Below are 13130 nucleotides of genomic sequence, written 5' to 3'. Positions count from 1 at the left end.
ATTGTCAGTCTTAGTGGAACTAAGTAACTTTTTGTCAACACTGATGTTCTGAAACAGATGCACTGACTCAATGACTAATAGAACTGAGATATCTCAAGACACACGGATGACATGTCCAGATATCATAAATATCTTCCTTCGAAATGGCTGAGCGCCTGACAAACAACAACCTTCCGACAAGGGCTGATTTATCAACATTGATAAATCAGCATCAATCTAAAGTTGAATTTAGCTCAGTGAATGCTAAAAGCATTTCAGTCTCTGGAGATCTATGACATGGTCATACGTCTGAGGCTTCAGCAGGCCACGGCGTTTTCGTCTCTCTTTGGAATGTTAATGACATTAATCAATTTTTATAATGTAAGCAGGGTACAAGCTAACACAAGCTGACATTTGCATAAGAGAATATAAATCAGAAATTAAATGTAAATCTGCTGGAGGCTGATGCAGACTCTTGTCAATATGGAGTAATTACTGGGGAACCCTTAAGAGCAGAATATGATTCACTGTGAGGGAGGTCAAAGGTCTGTCTGCTCCGAAAATCTTTGGTTAATAGAAATGATGCTGTTGTGTTTTGTAGACAAGGCTAACTGGAGTTTAAGATAAAAAAGTCACAAAGAACAGGACACAGATACTGATGAATTTAAGCAGTTAAATCTTTAAAGATTTGAGATTGGAATCGTCACAATATTACGAGAAAAGAATAGCTTGTAGACTGACGTGATACCTTATGACGCTGGAACTTAATTACATTTATTTCCTTTTTAACATTGATAACATGATAAGTCCAGCAGTGGAGAATACTTTGTTAGACTGAAACAGGGGATTGGATAACTTAATCAGCTTTGTGGGTGTTTAAAAGCCCCTGTACATCAGAGAGAGAGAGAGAGAGTGAGAGGGAGATATATATTTTATATATATATATATATATATACATATGTATGCATGTGTATGGTGCAATGTGTACTGTGATCGCTGGCCTCTCTTCATAGCTTATCATCAGATGTCTGATACTTCCACATTCTTTGCCAACTTGAATTTGAGCCATTTCCTCTCCTTTGCTGCTTCATCAGTGTCTTAGTTAGTTCTGTCCCTGTTTGTGTTGTTTCGAGTCTGCGTGAGGTGGACAGTGACAGAGATCCAATCATGTGTTATTTTAGCCCCTCCGGGCCGAAGGGGAGTCAATTTTGGATTGTGTGTTGCACCTAGTGACTGGACATAAGTTATTGAACTCATCTTGAGCTTGGAGCAAGGTTCTCCTGCGAGGGTCTGTGTTCATGGCTGACCCTCCATGACCACCTCTGTAATGAAACATTTCATCCAGCAGCTATACAGCCATCTTTAATCAAACGCATTCTAGTTTGGACAGAGATGAAATCGTCGTGTTGTGTGTCACCTTCATGAGAACAGACACCAACAAACAGCTTCTTTCGACCTTGGAGGATGACGACTGTTCTGCAGTATTTACTTCGTTCGTTTGAAAATTCTGTCTAAGCCTGTTATGAAATTTGGCTGACGATTGTCTACTAAATTAATTTGATTATGGCGATTAATTATCTGTTTAAAGGCTTTGACAATTCTGTAAATAGCTAGCAATATGTGACCTTAACAGAAATGAACTGAAATTTGAGGATGATGTCATCTCGCTGTGTAGATGCAGCACATTTGGAATCACTTTAATAAAACTCATAAACACAAAAAATAAAAATCTGATACGACTCAAATGATGAAGAAATGTTATTCGAACGTAAATGTGATCAAGGATGATGGGTGTAAAATGCTGCGGATCACCCTTGTTTTCTAAGGATTTACAATAATTGCGCTTATCTGAAATAATTGCGTTTACGTCAGATAACTGCAATGAGACGGTTATTTAATAATCCCTCAAGTTGTTTCAACCCTGTATACATTTCTTCTTTCGGTTGAACACAAAGAAAGGTATTTGGAAGAATGTCACCAACTGACATTTCTGGGGCACCTTTATCTTCCATAGTAAAACAATTTTTTGATTTTTGTTTTATTCTGTTAAACACAAAAGAAGACATTTGAGGAATTTAGGAAAACAAATAGTTCTGGGGCACCTTTGACTACCATTTTAACTTTTCCTTCTGTGGTAGTAAGTTAATGTTGCCCCAGAGCTGTCAGTTGCTTACATTTCTCCAAAAACCTTTCTTTGTGTTGAACCGAACAAAGACATTTATACAGGTTTGGAACATCTATGGGGGTGTAATTCATGACAGAATTTTCATTTTCGGTGGACTATCCCTTCAAATAAAGAAGGAAATAAACTGAATATGTTGACAAGGAAGCACATATGTGATGTTCCTCTCGGGTGTAAATGCAAATGTTCAGGAGTATGTTTGGAATGTGAGATGCTGAATTTGAAAGGTTATGTTTTGATAAACAGATGGGCTCTCACACTTCCATCAGGCAAATCAAATAGCACCTTGCTTCAGCACTTCCTTCATGCCATGCACATATATAAAAACACGCAAGACATTGACACAAGACAGCCGTTTAAACCCGCGGCAGGCTTTAAATCTTCTGCTTTCCCATTCAGTGATGAGAGTACAAATGGTCGCTTCCCTCCTCAATGAGCCATTTCGCATTCTCCCCTGGAAATAACTGTCTACAGTTTCGGCTTTCCCCACAATTTTTCGTTCAAACATGTCGGCACTAAACATCCAGGCTTCTCATGCCATTCCCTGTTCTAAAATGTAAGCGAGACTCGAAAAGTGAATGTGACAGCCAGCCCTCTTATGTTTTTTTTTCTCGAAAGATTGAAGACGCCAAATCGGGCAGTGTTTGCCGGCAGTATGCAGCTGTTGGCGGGGATTAAGCTGTGTACAGGAAGGGTATTGACAAACCACCCACACTATGAAGACCAGGCGCTGAGGGAGAGGACCAGAGAGGTAGGAGTCTCTACTCGGCATGCTCGCTTGAAAGCAAATTCAATCCAAGTTTTACTATCTCCAGGCCAAGCAGCTCTCCCGGGACAACAAATGCTTTGCTTGTGTGGATATGCTTTTGTTTAGTTGGTGGTTTAGTTGGCCAAAACAGGAGTCTGGCGAGAAGGTTTTTTAAGACACAAGCAGTAATCAATGTGGTATTGGCTGATGGTTGTGCAAGAGTCACAAATATACATGCGATTCATTTAATTTACATAGAATATATACATGATCAATAGCGGGTTACTTCGGAAAGCTGACTTTGCAACAATGTCTAGTGTCTTAAAACTAGAATTTAGTGCGAAAGCTTTCTTATTATTTTGCAATCATGGCTAATTATGTAAATGAAGCAGACCAATAAATCCGTTATAAACAAACTAACAATTAGCACTAAAAACAAACACTTCTAAAGCAAGAAAAAACTACATTGAAGTCAAAAAATCTGGTCATATTCTTAATGAGATTACAAATGGACCATGATTAAATAGGTCATAAATCCTCTTTCTTAATGGCACGTGTGGTGTAATTGAATTCATTATGGTTTTTATAGGGGTGGTTGGAAGTTCACTCATCAGTGGGCATCTTTTACAAAATTATATAATTCTATGCCCTTGATGTTATATGTGGCGTGACTTTAATGTACTGGTAAATAAACTAAATGGGGAAGGAGGTTATCTGTAATAAAATCCTCATTAAAGAGTTTAATGGACACACACTCAAATCCCCATTTATATTGAGGTAGAATTCTGATGGTTTTATTTCTCTCTCCTATCTGTTGGAGGAAGCAGTGACATGATTTCTTCTGTTTTATCATACGAAGGCTTTATTTGGCCATTTGACTGTGGCAGAGGTTCAGTTTTGTGCTTGAGTCTGGGTGACAGAATGCAGAAGTTCATTGAAAAAGTGAGCCGGCTAAGTCAGATGAGAGTATCATGAAATTCCAAAGATTGGGCGTGGAGGAAATAAGGGGGTGAAGAGCTGGTGGAAGACAAAACTTCTGCTCTACATTTCCTTGTTTTTTCAGAGAATTGATGTGAATTGATCTGAACAGAAAGACTGTGGTTAGTACACACTGCACTGAGATTCCCACTGGTGTTTTTTTTTTAATTAATGTCTGAATAATTAACCCACTGCTAAGCCAGTGTGTAACTATAAGAGTCCCCACGATCCACACTTTTCAAAACATTTGTGTGGCTCTACTGCTGCGTTTAAGTCAACTCTACTTACAAAAATTAACTATGTTTATTTTGTGGTACAAGTGTAGTATCCGTGTTTTTTTCGGTGCATTGATTACTTGGGGCAAAACCATGTTTTTACTACAGTAACCATCATTTACTATGTTTTTTACAAAAAACATGATTTTCAAATCCTTGGGTATTTTGTGCTAACCATTGTTTTACTACAGTAACCACGTTTTTTTTTTTGTTTTAACTGTAGTTAAATATTCGTAAGGGGGGTTTATGATAATTCTCACCTCAACTCGGAAATAATTTCTGGAACTCTTTTAATTGCTAGAAATACTTTTTATATTATAAATACAGAATTTTTTCAGGTTTAAGGTGGGAAATATTCTAAATCCGGGGTCTGGGACATCTTGAACGCAGCATGACTCCCCCACAAACTATAACAGACATTTTTTCACAAAAACTTTTTCATTTTAAAGAAAATGGGCAATCTTGGAAATAATGCAAAATTTAAAGGGGTCATATGACAGGGCTAAAAGGAATATTATTGTTTGTTTTAGGTGTAATGCAATGTCTATACACGATCTTAGGTTAAAAAATGGTGTATTTTACACACGTGCATGTTTGTATCTCCTCTTTTTCCTGCCTCTCTGAAACGCACAGATTTTTTTCAAAGGTTGATCGATGCAAGTATGTGACAGAAATGTCTCATACAGTATTTGGAACATAAGGTTCTGTACTGCAATTGTACTGACAGGTCACCCACCTTACTTGCGTATACATTTGGGCGGTCTTAGTCAAATCATACCACGAACTGACGTGTGGGGGTTTGGTTACATGAGGCATTTCAGACAGGTCTGGTGAGCTTTCGCTTTTAGATAGAATGCATCTTTTTTATTCCAACACTTTAATTTTTGCAACTTTACGTGTCTAATACATTGGGAAACTTAAAACACAGCAAAGACACAGAAAAACAAGAATTCGGGCCAAATGACCCCTGTACGTCACCCTGTATACTGTAGACTGAAAGGCTTTTGGTGCTCATGATGTGGTTGTCTCTTATCAGAGAAGAATAGCGCAATCTTTCCTTGGAATTTTACTCTTAAAAATAAAGATGCTTAACGGCACCATAGAATAATCTTGTTTGTCTTAATGGTTCCATAAAGAAACTTTAACATATGCTGAATCTTTCTTTGTTTATGGATTTATTCCTTTTAATTATGGTAGCGGTAGGGCGATAAAAGGTAAGAAAGAGATGGTTCTTTAAAGGACCTTTTAGTGCATGGTTCTTTGTGGAACAAAAAATCGTTCTTCGATGGCATTACTGTAAGAAACCTTTTAGGCACACTTATTTTTAAGAGTGTGAAATATATAATCGCTGTCCTTCCAAAACCTCAATGTCCAAGTTTAATATTTTTCAGGAAATAGAAACAACACTGTACTTTTTAATGATTAAATACTTTGTTGACCAGCACTTTTTATTAGTGAAATATTTGCAAAACAAGGTGACAAACATAAAGCGTGACTAATTGTAATGGATTATGGCAGAAAAAATCACGAAATATGGAGATACGAGGTTTCAAGCAGCGATATGTAAATATGTAAAGGCACTGACTTGTTGTAGGGTACAGATGTGCTGAAGTTTGCTAAATGTACGTTTTTGTATTCCTTTTTCTTCACATCATAATATGCTTGTTCCAAGTTATGAATAATGGATAATTACACTGTTTGTACATTATCAGTCATAACATATTTGTTTAAACAATGTTTAAATGGTACATCACTAGCTGCCTCGAGAGTTCAATAACTTTCAAATGGCCTGTTTCAATATTTTGATCCTGCAACCTTTGGGTTACAAGCAGATATTTAACCACCATGTTCGAGCAACCAATATCTACTCTATCTCACTCTCTCTCTTTGTTCCCTGCAGGTATATCAGATCTATGCCCGTCAGTCTGCTGAAGAGGTTCATAAAGTTCTCAGTTCAGTTGGAGCCGACTACATCGTGCTGGAAGACAGCATCTGCTACGAGCGCAGGCACAGCCGAGGCTGTAGGCTGAGGGACCTGCTCGACCTGGCAAACGGACATGTAGGTCACATGCTGCCTCTCCAGTTCACAGCCACAGATCACACTTGGTCCATTTATATGAACCATATCAGAAAGTTTCTTTCGCAGAAGGAACTTGTGACTTTTTCAGAGCAGCTCAAACAAACAACTTTGCCCTCTACTGAATTCTTGATGTGGCAATAGACAAGTATTATTTCAGTAAGACAGAACTCACGATGTTGATGACTCCCTTTTTGTCTTTTTCTTCAAATCTCTTTGGCTCTCGGAGGTGTTCTCTTTTCTCACGTTATAATGGCTGTAACAACTTTGTGTGCAGTTGATACTTGTATTTTTCTTTTTGTCACATCATTTCGTTCTCACTCACCCACAGCGTCATTAAATACCACCGTTCTCAATATCTCCGAATTGCATCTCCATTGTTTGCTTTTTCCAGCACGAGTCCCGACATCCATCCCGCATGCAGTCTAATCAAGCTTTCGGTTTGATTGTTCTTCTGGAGCTGATTGCTATTGTACAGAAGACCTGAAAAACTAAAATTTCGAACCGATGTTGGTGTATCTTTACACACGCAGTATAAAAATCATCTCCACCGCATTCCTGTAAAAATAAAAACTAGTTTGTCAGCGGTTGTCACTCATACATAGGGTGTTTGCCATGTCTCTGAAAGGGCTCATAGAGGTTTGTCTCCCTGGCTCCTCTGATCCGTATTTTTTCCAGGCATTGAAAAAACCTTTCTGCCTTCCTCTTTGATGTTGTCAGATACCTTCAGGCAGCCTCCAGCAGTCTTTGTCTGCGATTCAGTCCCGTAACTTGTTCTGTGTGAATAGGTTATTTTTAAATAAGTCACATTTCAACCACGTCTCTCATCCTAAATATTTATGTTTTTTATGGTTGTTGACTGTAGACAGAATTACCAAAAAAGCACCGTGCACTACTGATGGCCCAGGAAGCAATTCTGTGTGCGATTTCCGTTTTTATTTTGCACTGATGTATCTCATGGGTCCCGATTCTGTCTATCTCAGGGCTCTCAAATGATCCCACAACAGCATTTGAAGGCCTTACTGTTAATTTGGGAATATTCATCAAAGTAAATGTTTAAAAACCCCTGGCACAATTAAGATTGGAAAGAAAGTGGAATGCTTTTTAAAAGCAAAGTTTTGCTCTGAGACGCTCTCTGCGCTTCTAAAGGTCTCCTCTGTCTTTTAAAATATAGTGCGTCATAGAAAGCTGTCATAATTTACACCCGTGTGTGTTTGTGTTACAGATAATGGATGGTTCTGGTGAAAACGACCCGGATCTCGTCCCAGCATCTCACCCTCGGTTTTGTGAGGCCATTAAGACAGACGTGCCTCCGTATTCTGCCCTCTTCACGCGCGTGTTCAAAAACAAGACCTTTCACGTGTACAAGCTCAAGAAAGCCAAGAAGAAAAAGAAGGCCGAGAGTGGCCGGTAGCTCAAACTCGATCTTGCAGAGCTGACGCCCAACTGACCGAACGGCCCATCTGGAATGTTCAATGGGTGTGTGATGCTAGCAGGTGTGTTTGTAGTGTGCACAAGAGATGCTTGATTGAGCCAGCGCACGCTCAGTGATTTGGTGCGTGTTTGTGTGCGTGTTTGTTTGCGTGAATCATGTTCTGAGCCAGTCTGCCGCAACAGGAGTTTAACATGGAAAGAGTGGAGGGAAATCTCTTTTGTTCACACTCTGTCGCACTCTCTCTCTCACACAAACATTCAGTAGGACAGGTCACTCAATAATAACATATGTCACTTACTTGTATGACTTCAGTGAACACAGTGTGAATTTCATTTAAAGGGATAGTTCACCCAAAAATGAAAATTCTGTCATGAATTGCTCGCCCTTTCGAACACACAAAAAGATATTTGGAATAATGTTATCAAATGAGATTTCTGGGGCACCATTGACCACCATAGTAGAAATAATAATTGTATGTTTTTTGTTTTGTTGAACATTTTGAAGAGCTTGGGCAAACAAACAGTTCTGGGGAACCTTTGACAACCATTTAAATGGATATTCAAGGGTGCCCCAGTTGCTAACGTTCTTCCAAATATCTTTCTTTTGTGTTCAACTGAACATTTTCTGTATTTTGTTGGTCAAGACGTTGCTACTTCACACACAAACTCTTTTCAATGGATTAGTTGATTTACAAAAGCAGTCTAAACGATTTGTTTACGAACAGACGGATCTGGTTTTCAAGTTCAATTCATTAAGTTAATTATCTGGTTGCAGCAGTTAACAGCCCACTGGAGTGGAAGATTATAAATGAATCGCTACTTTAATGTCTCACGCTGAACTATATTATGACGTAGGAGAAATTTACATTTCATTTTTATTTTGAAGCTCACAGCCCCATGTCCTCCTCGTTTACCTTTATAATACAGAATGCACAGGATATACAAAAATAATAAAAACAACTGCTCACACAACCGCATTCCTCTCACATTCCCAAACCAATGAAGTGAAGAAATGGAGATGGGGAAAAATGGTTGTTAGTAATTGGAATTCACAAGAGCCGTTTGGGGTAATTTAGGTCTATGGCAGTGTTGTCGTTGCATCTGCCAAACCGTTGGCCCGTGTCAACAAAGTTTTCAAATTCAGCACTACAGCCGGCTGTCTGGCTGCTTTTAATGAGAACACAGGTGCACACGTCCATGCGTAAACCGAAACTGCTGCTTTTGATCCCTCGAACGGTGAAGAATCTGGAGAAGCAACCTTACTTAAGGGTGATACGAAATTACCATTAATCTTTATTGTTGGAAGAAATTGTCATATCACTGTGGAATATTCTGATCGATCTCATTATTAGCGTTGGATTATAAATCATGCGCCTGCCACATGTTGTAGTAGAGGAATAACAGTTGAACACGTTTTTTTTGTTTTTGCTGTGATTTATAATACATATTACTTATGTGTTTTAGGTGTGTAGTGCGGAGGTCACTTAACCCCTAAAGAATTAGGGGTTAGAGATGTAATAATTTAGACAGAAATTCTAGATGAACGGGATAAAAACCAGAGCTGCAAAGATTAGACATGCATTCCAGTTTTGCTTTGTCTAATCATATTGAGTGTAGAGTTAAATGGAGATTTTGAGTGCTTAGCCCAGGGTAAAACGTCTATTAAAACATCTTCAAAGAATCGACAGGCCTGTAGTATGCAGCATGAAAGTGCCTTGCCATTTTCAAATAGCTCTGTTGAACGAAAACACTGTCATTGAGCTGTTGGACTAAAGAGTCACCCATTCAAAAGACCTTCGGAGCGGCTTCAATCTCTACTGAAATGTACCTAGCTTTGATCTTTTCTTTTTTCTAATTCCCTTTTTTCTGGATGTTGGCTGATATCTTTGTACAGAGGTGCTCTGGGTTGTGCAAAACAATTTCACATTGCTTTATAGATTTTTATAGATTTTTATAGATCTGAAAACTGTAGAGGGCTTGATGACATTCTGTGATTGTATTATAATATGTTGTAACAGCTATTGTTACATTACCTGTCAAGCTGTTTATATTTAACTCTTGGCTTTGCACAGTGTCTCTGTCACAACATTTGTTCCTCAGCATGAAGCGTTATGACTTTAATAGACATTGTTTAACTGTAAGGTTTCGGTATGCTCGTTCAGTGTTATGTCGCACTAGTTTGTTACTGTGGTATTCGTGCAAATGAATTCTAGTTAAATGTGTTCATTAATTGCCATGTGTACGTTCTGTGTCTGGTTTCCATTTGTAATAAAAAACGATTTGTATGTTGGATACTGCAACAACCATTTACAATTAATGTGAACTCAAATCACAAAGGGATTTTTATAACCAGAGGTCAAAGTTTTTAGCCTCCTCTCGTTTTATGTTCTAAATTAGCGTCAGCTAATTACAGATTAGTTTAAAAAACCCATTAACTCATCAAGAGACAATATTTTTACAGATGAAATTAAAAAGCTGTCTTTCTTTGAATATGTAACTGCACAGTAACGTTAAAGCATCACTGTAGCCATTAAAGAAGAACTCCATTTATTGAGAAAGGAAAAGAGAGCGGAAAGAGCCGTTTTAAGAATGCAAATACAAAATGGCAAGTTACAACAAAAAGTTTAAACAATGCGTGAAAAAAAACAAGCTTAAACAGAAATAGCATTAGATCCCTTTATATCTTTTCAAAAAGCAATTACTTGTCGTCTTTGATATGCACAAATGAGGTAAAAACATTGTTTCACAAAATATAATACTGGATGTTCACCACACAAATAAACAGGTGGCCTCGGTTTAAAATCAAAGAGGAATTGGTCTTGTGAGATAAGAAATTCTGTGATTCACAGACAAAGCCCATTGTTTTTCTTTCAAGAACATTCTCATATTGTATCCTCTCCAATGCCCTTACAAGGATGATTCCAATACCATTGGCGTCTAACCTAAAATAGCGAGCATTGCACTCTCAGCTACAGCTCTATCTTTACCTTGAAAATCTTTTTTATACTCTTGTTGCTGCCTTCGGAAAAATTGGCACTTTTGAGATCCGTAATACGAGTGACGACTTCTCCGTCCAGTTTTCCAACTCCCATGATCCTTTGGTTCACAGCATGACAGTGAACAATCAGTTCACATTAGGATTAGCACTCTGATGTCTTTTTACACACTCCTACTCTTCACTCTCCACAGCCAGCCTGTCATGCTCCACATACGGCATTCACACTTAAAAAAAAACATAAATAAATAAAAGAAAACGATAAAAGGAAGGCAAGAAACATTGCCTGAAAATGCATAAAATTCAAGGTTGGCATTTGAGGCTTCATGGGGGGAGAGGCTACATGACTTTTAGTTATTCCATTCGTAGTGGCAAGCGGCACGTAGAAGCTTTTCTTGCCTTCTCTTTACCCCATGCAGCTCACCGCACGCCTTCAGAATCCCGGTACCCGTTGGGGTCTGCAACCACCCGCACGCTCTCCCATAGCGCGACAAGCCGCACATCTCTTTTGGTCTCAACTCACCTGGTGCAGAGGCCCGTCTACACCGCAGTGGTGAATAATGCAATGTGTATGAGTATTCTGGGTTATTTATAGTGGGAGGAGAAATAACGATACGGTAGGGTAAGATGGTTTGGTTAATAACATGATACTTTTGAAAAGAAGCAAACTGGAGTGAAACTCCCACCCACCACATAAGCTCATTGCAGAGCGGTAAGCTTTATCTCCCACAGCACTCAATATCACGTTTGAGTCCATCACATAGAACAACACACACATTCTTTCATTTATCTCATTGGATGTCCCTAAATCTGTTGGACTGCTGCCGCTCAGTAAAGTACAAGAGCCAATAGTTTTATAGTTTTCAACCACAGAAAACTTCCGTCCTCATGTCAGGCGCTCAACCTTGTCCCCCAGCCTCTTCCACCTTAAGACACATTTGTATTCCAGCTGTTCCTTCACTCCTTTTAGACTGGATAGATAGGACACAATTTGTATTCCCAAGGAACGTCTCTTAAAATGCCAAACAATGAGGCTGGATTCCGTTTCATTTTCTTCAGTGTTTCCCACACATCTTCAGTCTTTTCCCCCACAGACGGCCTCTTTCATCCTCGCTTCCAAGAGAATAGATTTTATGCAGAGGGTTGAGCAACAAAAAAATCAACCCTACCGAGTGTGAAGTGATGATTGATGAACACAATTGGCCACTCTGACAAAACAAGCAGCAAACTGATTTCACAAACCGGCCAATGACGGCAGGGAGAAAAAGCCTCCCGGTCACGTCGCTTTATTTTTTCTTTCCATCTTTCCTTTATTTAAGAACACACGGACCATACAGACATATAGAGCCGGATATCAGCAAAGTTCAGAGCGAAGCACGTCCGAGGCATTTCGCCCACTGTCAGTCACAAAGACAACGAATGGTTTCGCTGAAATCATTGTCAGCCGCAAGTCACTGTAATAAAGAATCCCATGCTGGGTTTAGAAATTGCCACGACCACGCCTCGTTTCTTGGATTGGCACTTCCAATTTGCTGCTCATTGAGCGTCCCAGATGTCATCTGGCTCGGTACGCAGGGGGAGCCTTTCGTATAAAGTATCGCAACCAGAGAAAGCCAAAAAGCAGGCGCTTTCACAATAAGTAACATCCCTCTGGTTCTCTCGAAATGTCTGTAATGGACTCCCTCCTCCCCTCCGACTGCAGGAACTCTTCCTCAAAGGTCGCTGCCCTCCGCCCGCTCATATAGGGCTTTCAGCTTCTCGAAGCGCGGCCCCCACTCTTTCAGACACTCGTGACCCGCTGTTCCCTCTTCCAGCCCAGCGGAGCTGAAGGAACTCAGCGACCCGGCCAGCGAGCCTCCCCCCTCTGTGGAGAAGACCTGAAGGGAGTCAAAGGGCGCCGTCTCTGGATGCTGGTCGGCATCACGGATAATTTCACATAGGTAGCGGGCCAGATCCTGGCTGGAGAAGGACAGGCTCTTGCGGGCCAGCTGAGCCGCTCGGCTGGTATTTGCTGTCTGGCCTTGAGCCGGCGACCGGGAGGGGGGCACGTCCCGGCGAACGGTGGTGGTGCTGGAGGAGATGGAGGAGGAGGCGGTGTTGCCGGTGCCCACTCTGGAGGGAGGGTCAGGCTGGCAGAAGTGTTGCTGCTGCTGGGAAGGTGGGTGGTGGTGAATGGCTCTGGAACGGCTGTAGTGCACCGACTGGGCTGGACTGGGCTGCAAAGACTTTTGGAGTTCTGCCATGTCGTATGCATTCTGAAAGAGAGGGACGAGAATGAGACGTAGGCAATGGTGACAAATAACAAGATCATTAGCATTGTATTAGGTGCCGTTACATCGGGGGATCGTAATGCTGGTGGCGTAATAACAACAGCAGCGTCTGTCACAAAAAACAGTAACCATTGATCCTGGACTAAGAAGACAGAAGTCGCAGACAAAATAAGCAGCTTGGCTATAGTTTTT

At 40.2% G+C, this 13130-nt stretch overlaps 2 protein-coding genes across 7 annotated transcripts in view; one reads left to right on the top strand and one right to left on the bottom strand.

Annotated features, from left to right (window-relative positions):
• Positions 1-9965, top strand: part of dpy19l3 (dpy-19 like C-mannosyltransferase 3) — a 31643-nt gene extending 21678 nt beyond the window's left edge. For all 6 annotated transcript variants that reach the window (XM_056748496.1, XM_056748505.1, XM_056748520.1 and 3 more), the window contains 3 exons: positions 2780-2912; positions 6063-6221; positions 7465-9965. In XM_056748496.1, coding sequence (XP_056604474.1) covers positions 2780-2912; positions 6063-6221; positions 7465-7653 — 481 coding nt within the window. In that variant the 3' untranslated portion in view covers positions 7654-9965. The remainder of the gene's footprint in view (positions 1-2779; positions 2913-6062; positions 6222-7464) is intronic.
• Positions 9966-10248: 283 nt separating this feature from the next.
• Positions 10249-13130, bottom strand: part of si:ch211-186j3.6 (neural-cadherin) — a 203913-nt gene continuing 201031 nt past the window's right edge. Inside the window, exon 33 of the mRNA XM_056750824.1 lies at positions 10249-12923. Coding sequence (XP_056606802.1) covers positions 12381-12923 — 543 coding nt within the window. The 3' untranslated portion in view covers positions 10249-12380. The remainder of the gene's footprint in view (positions 12924-13130) is intronic.

Source organism: Triplophysa dalaica, chromosome 1, assembly GCF_015846415.1.
Source record: "Triplophysa dalaica isolate WHDGS20190420 chromosome 1, ASM1584641v1, whole genome shotgun sequence".
Taxonomy (NCBI): Eukaryota; Metazoa; Chordata; class Actinopteri; order Cypriniformes; family Nemacheilidae; genus Triplophysa; species Triplophysa dalaica.
Note: the sequence above shows the minus strand (reverse complement) of the source record. Positions and strands in the feature narration are given on the sequence as shown.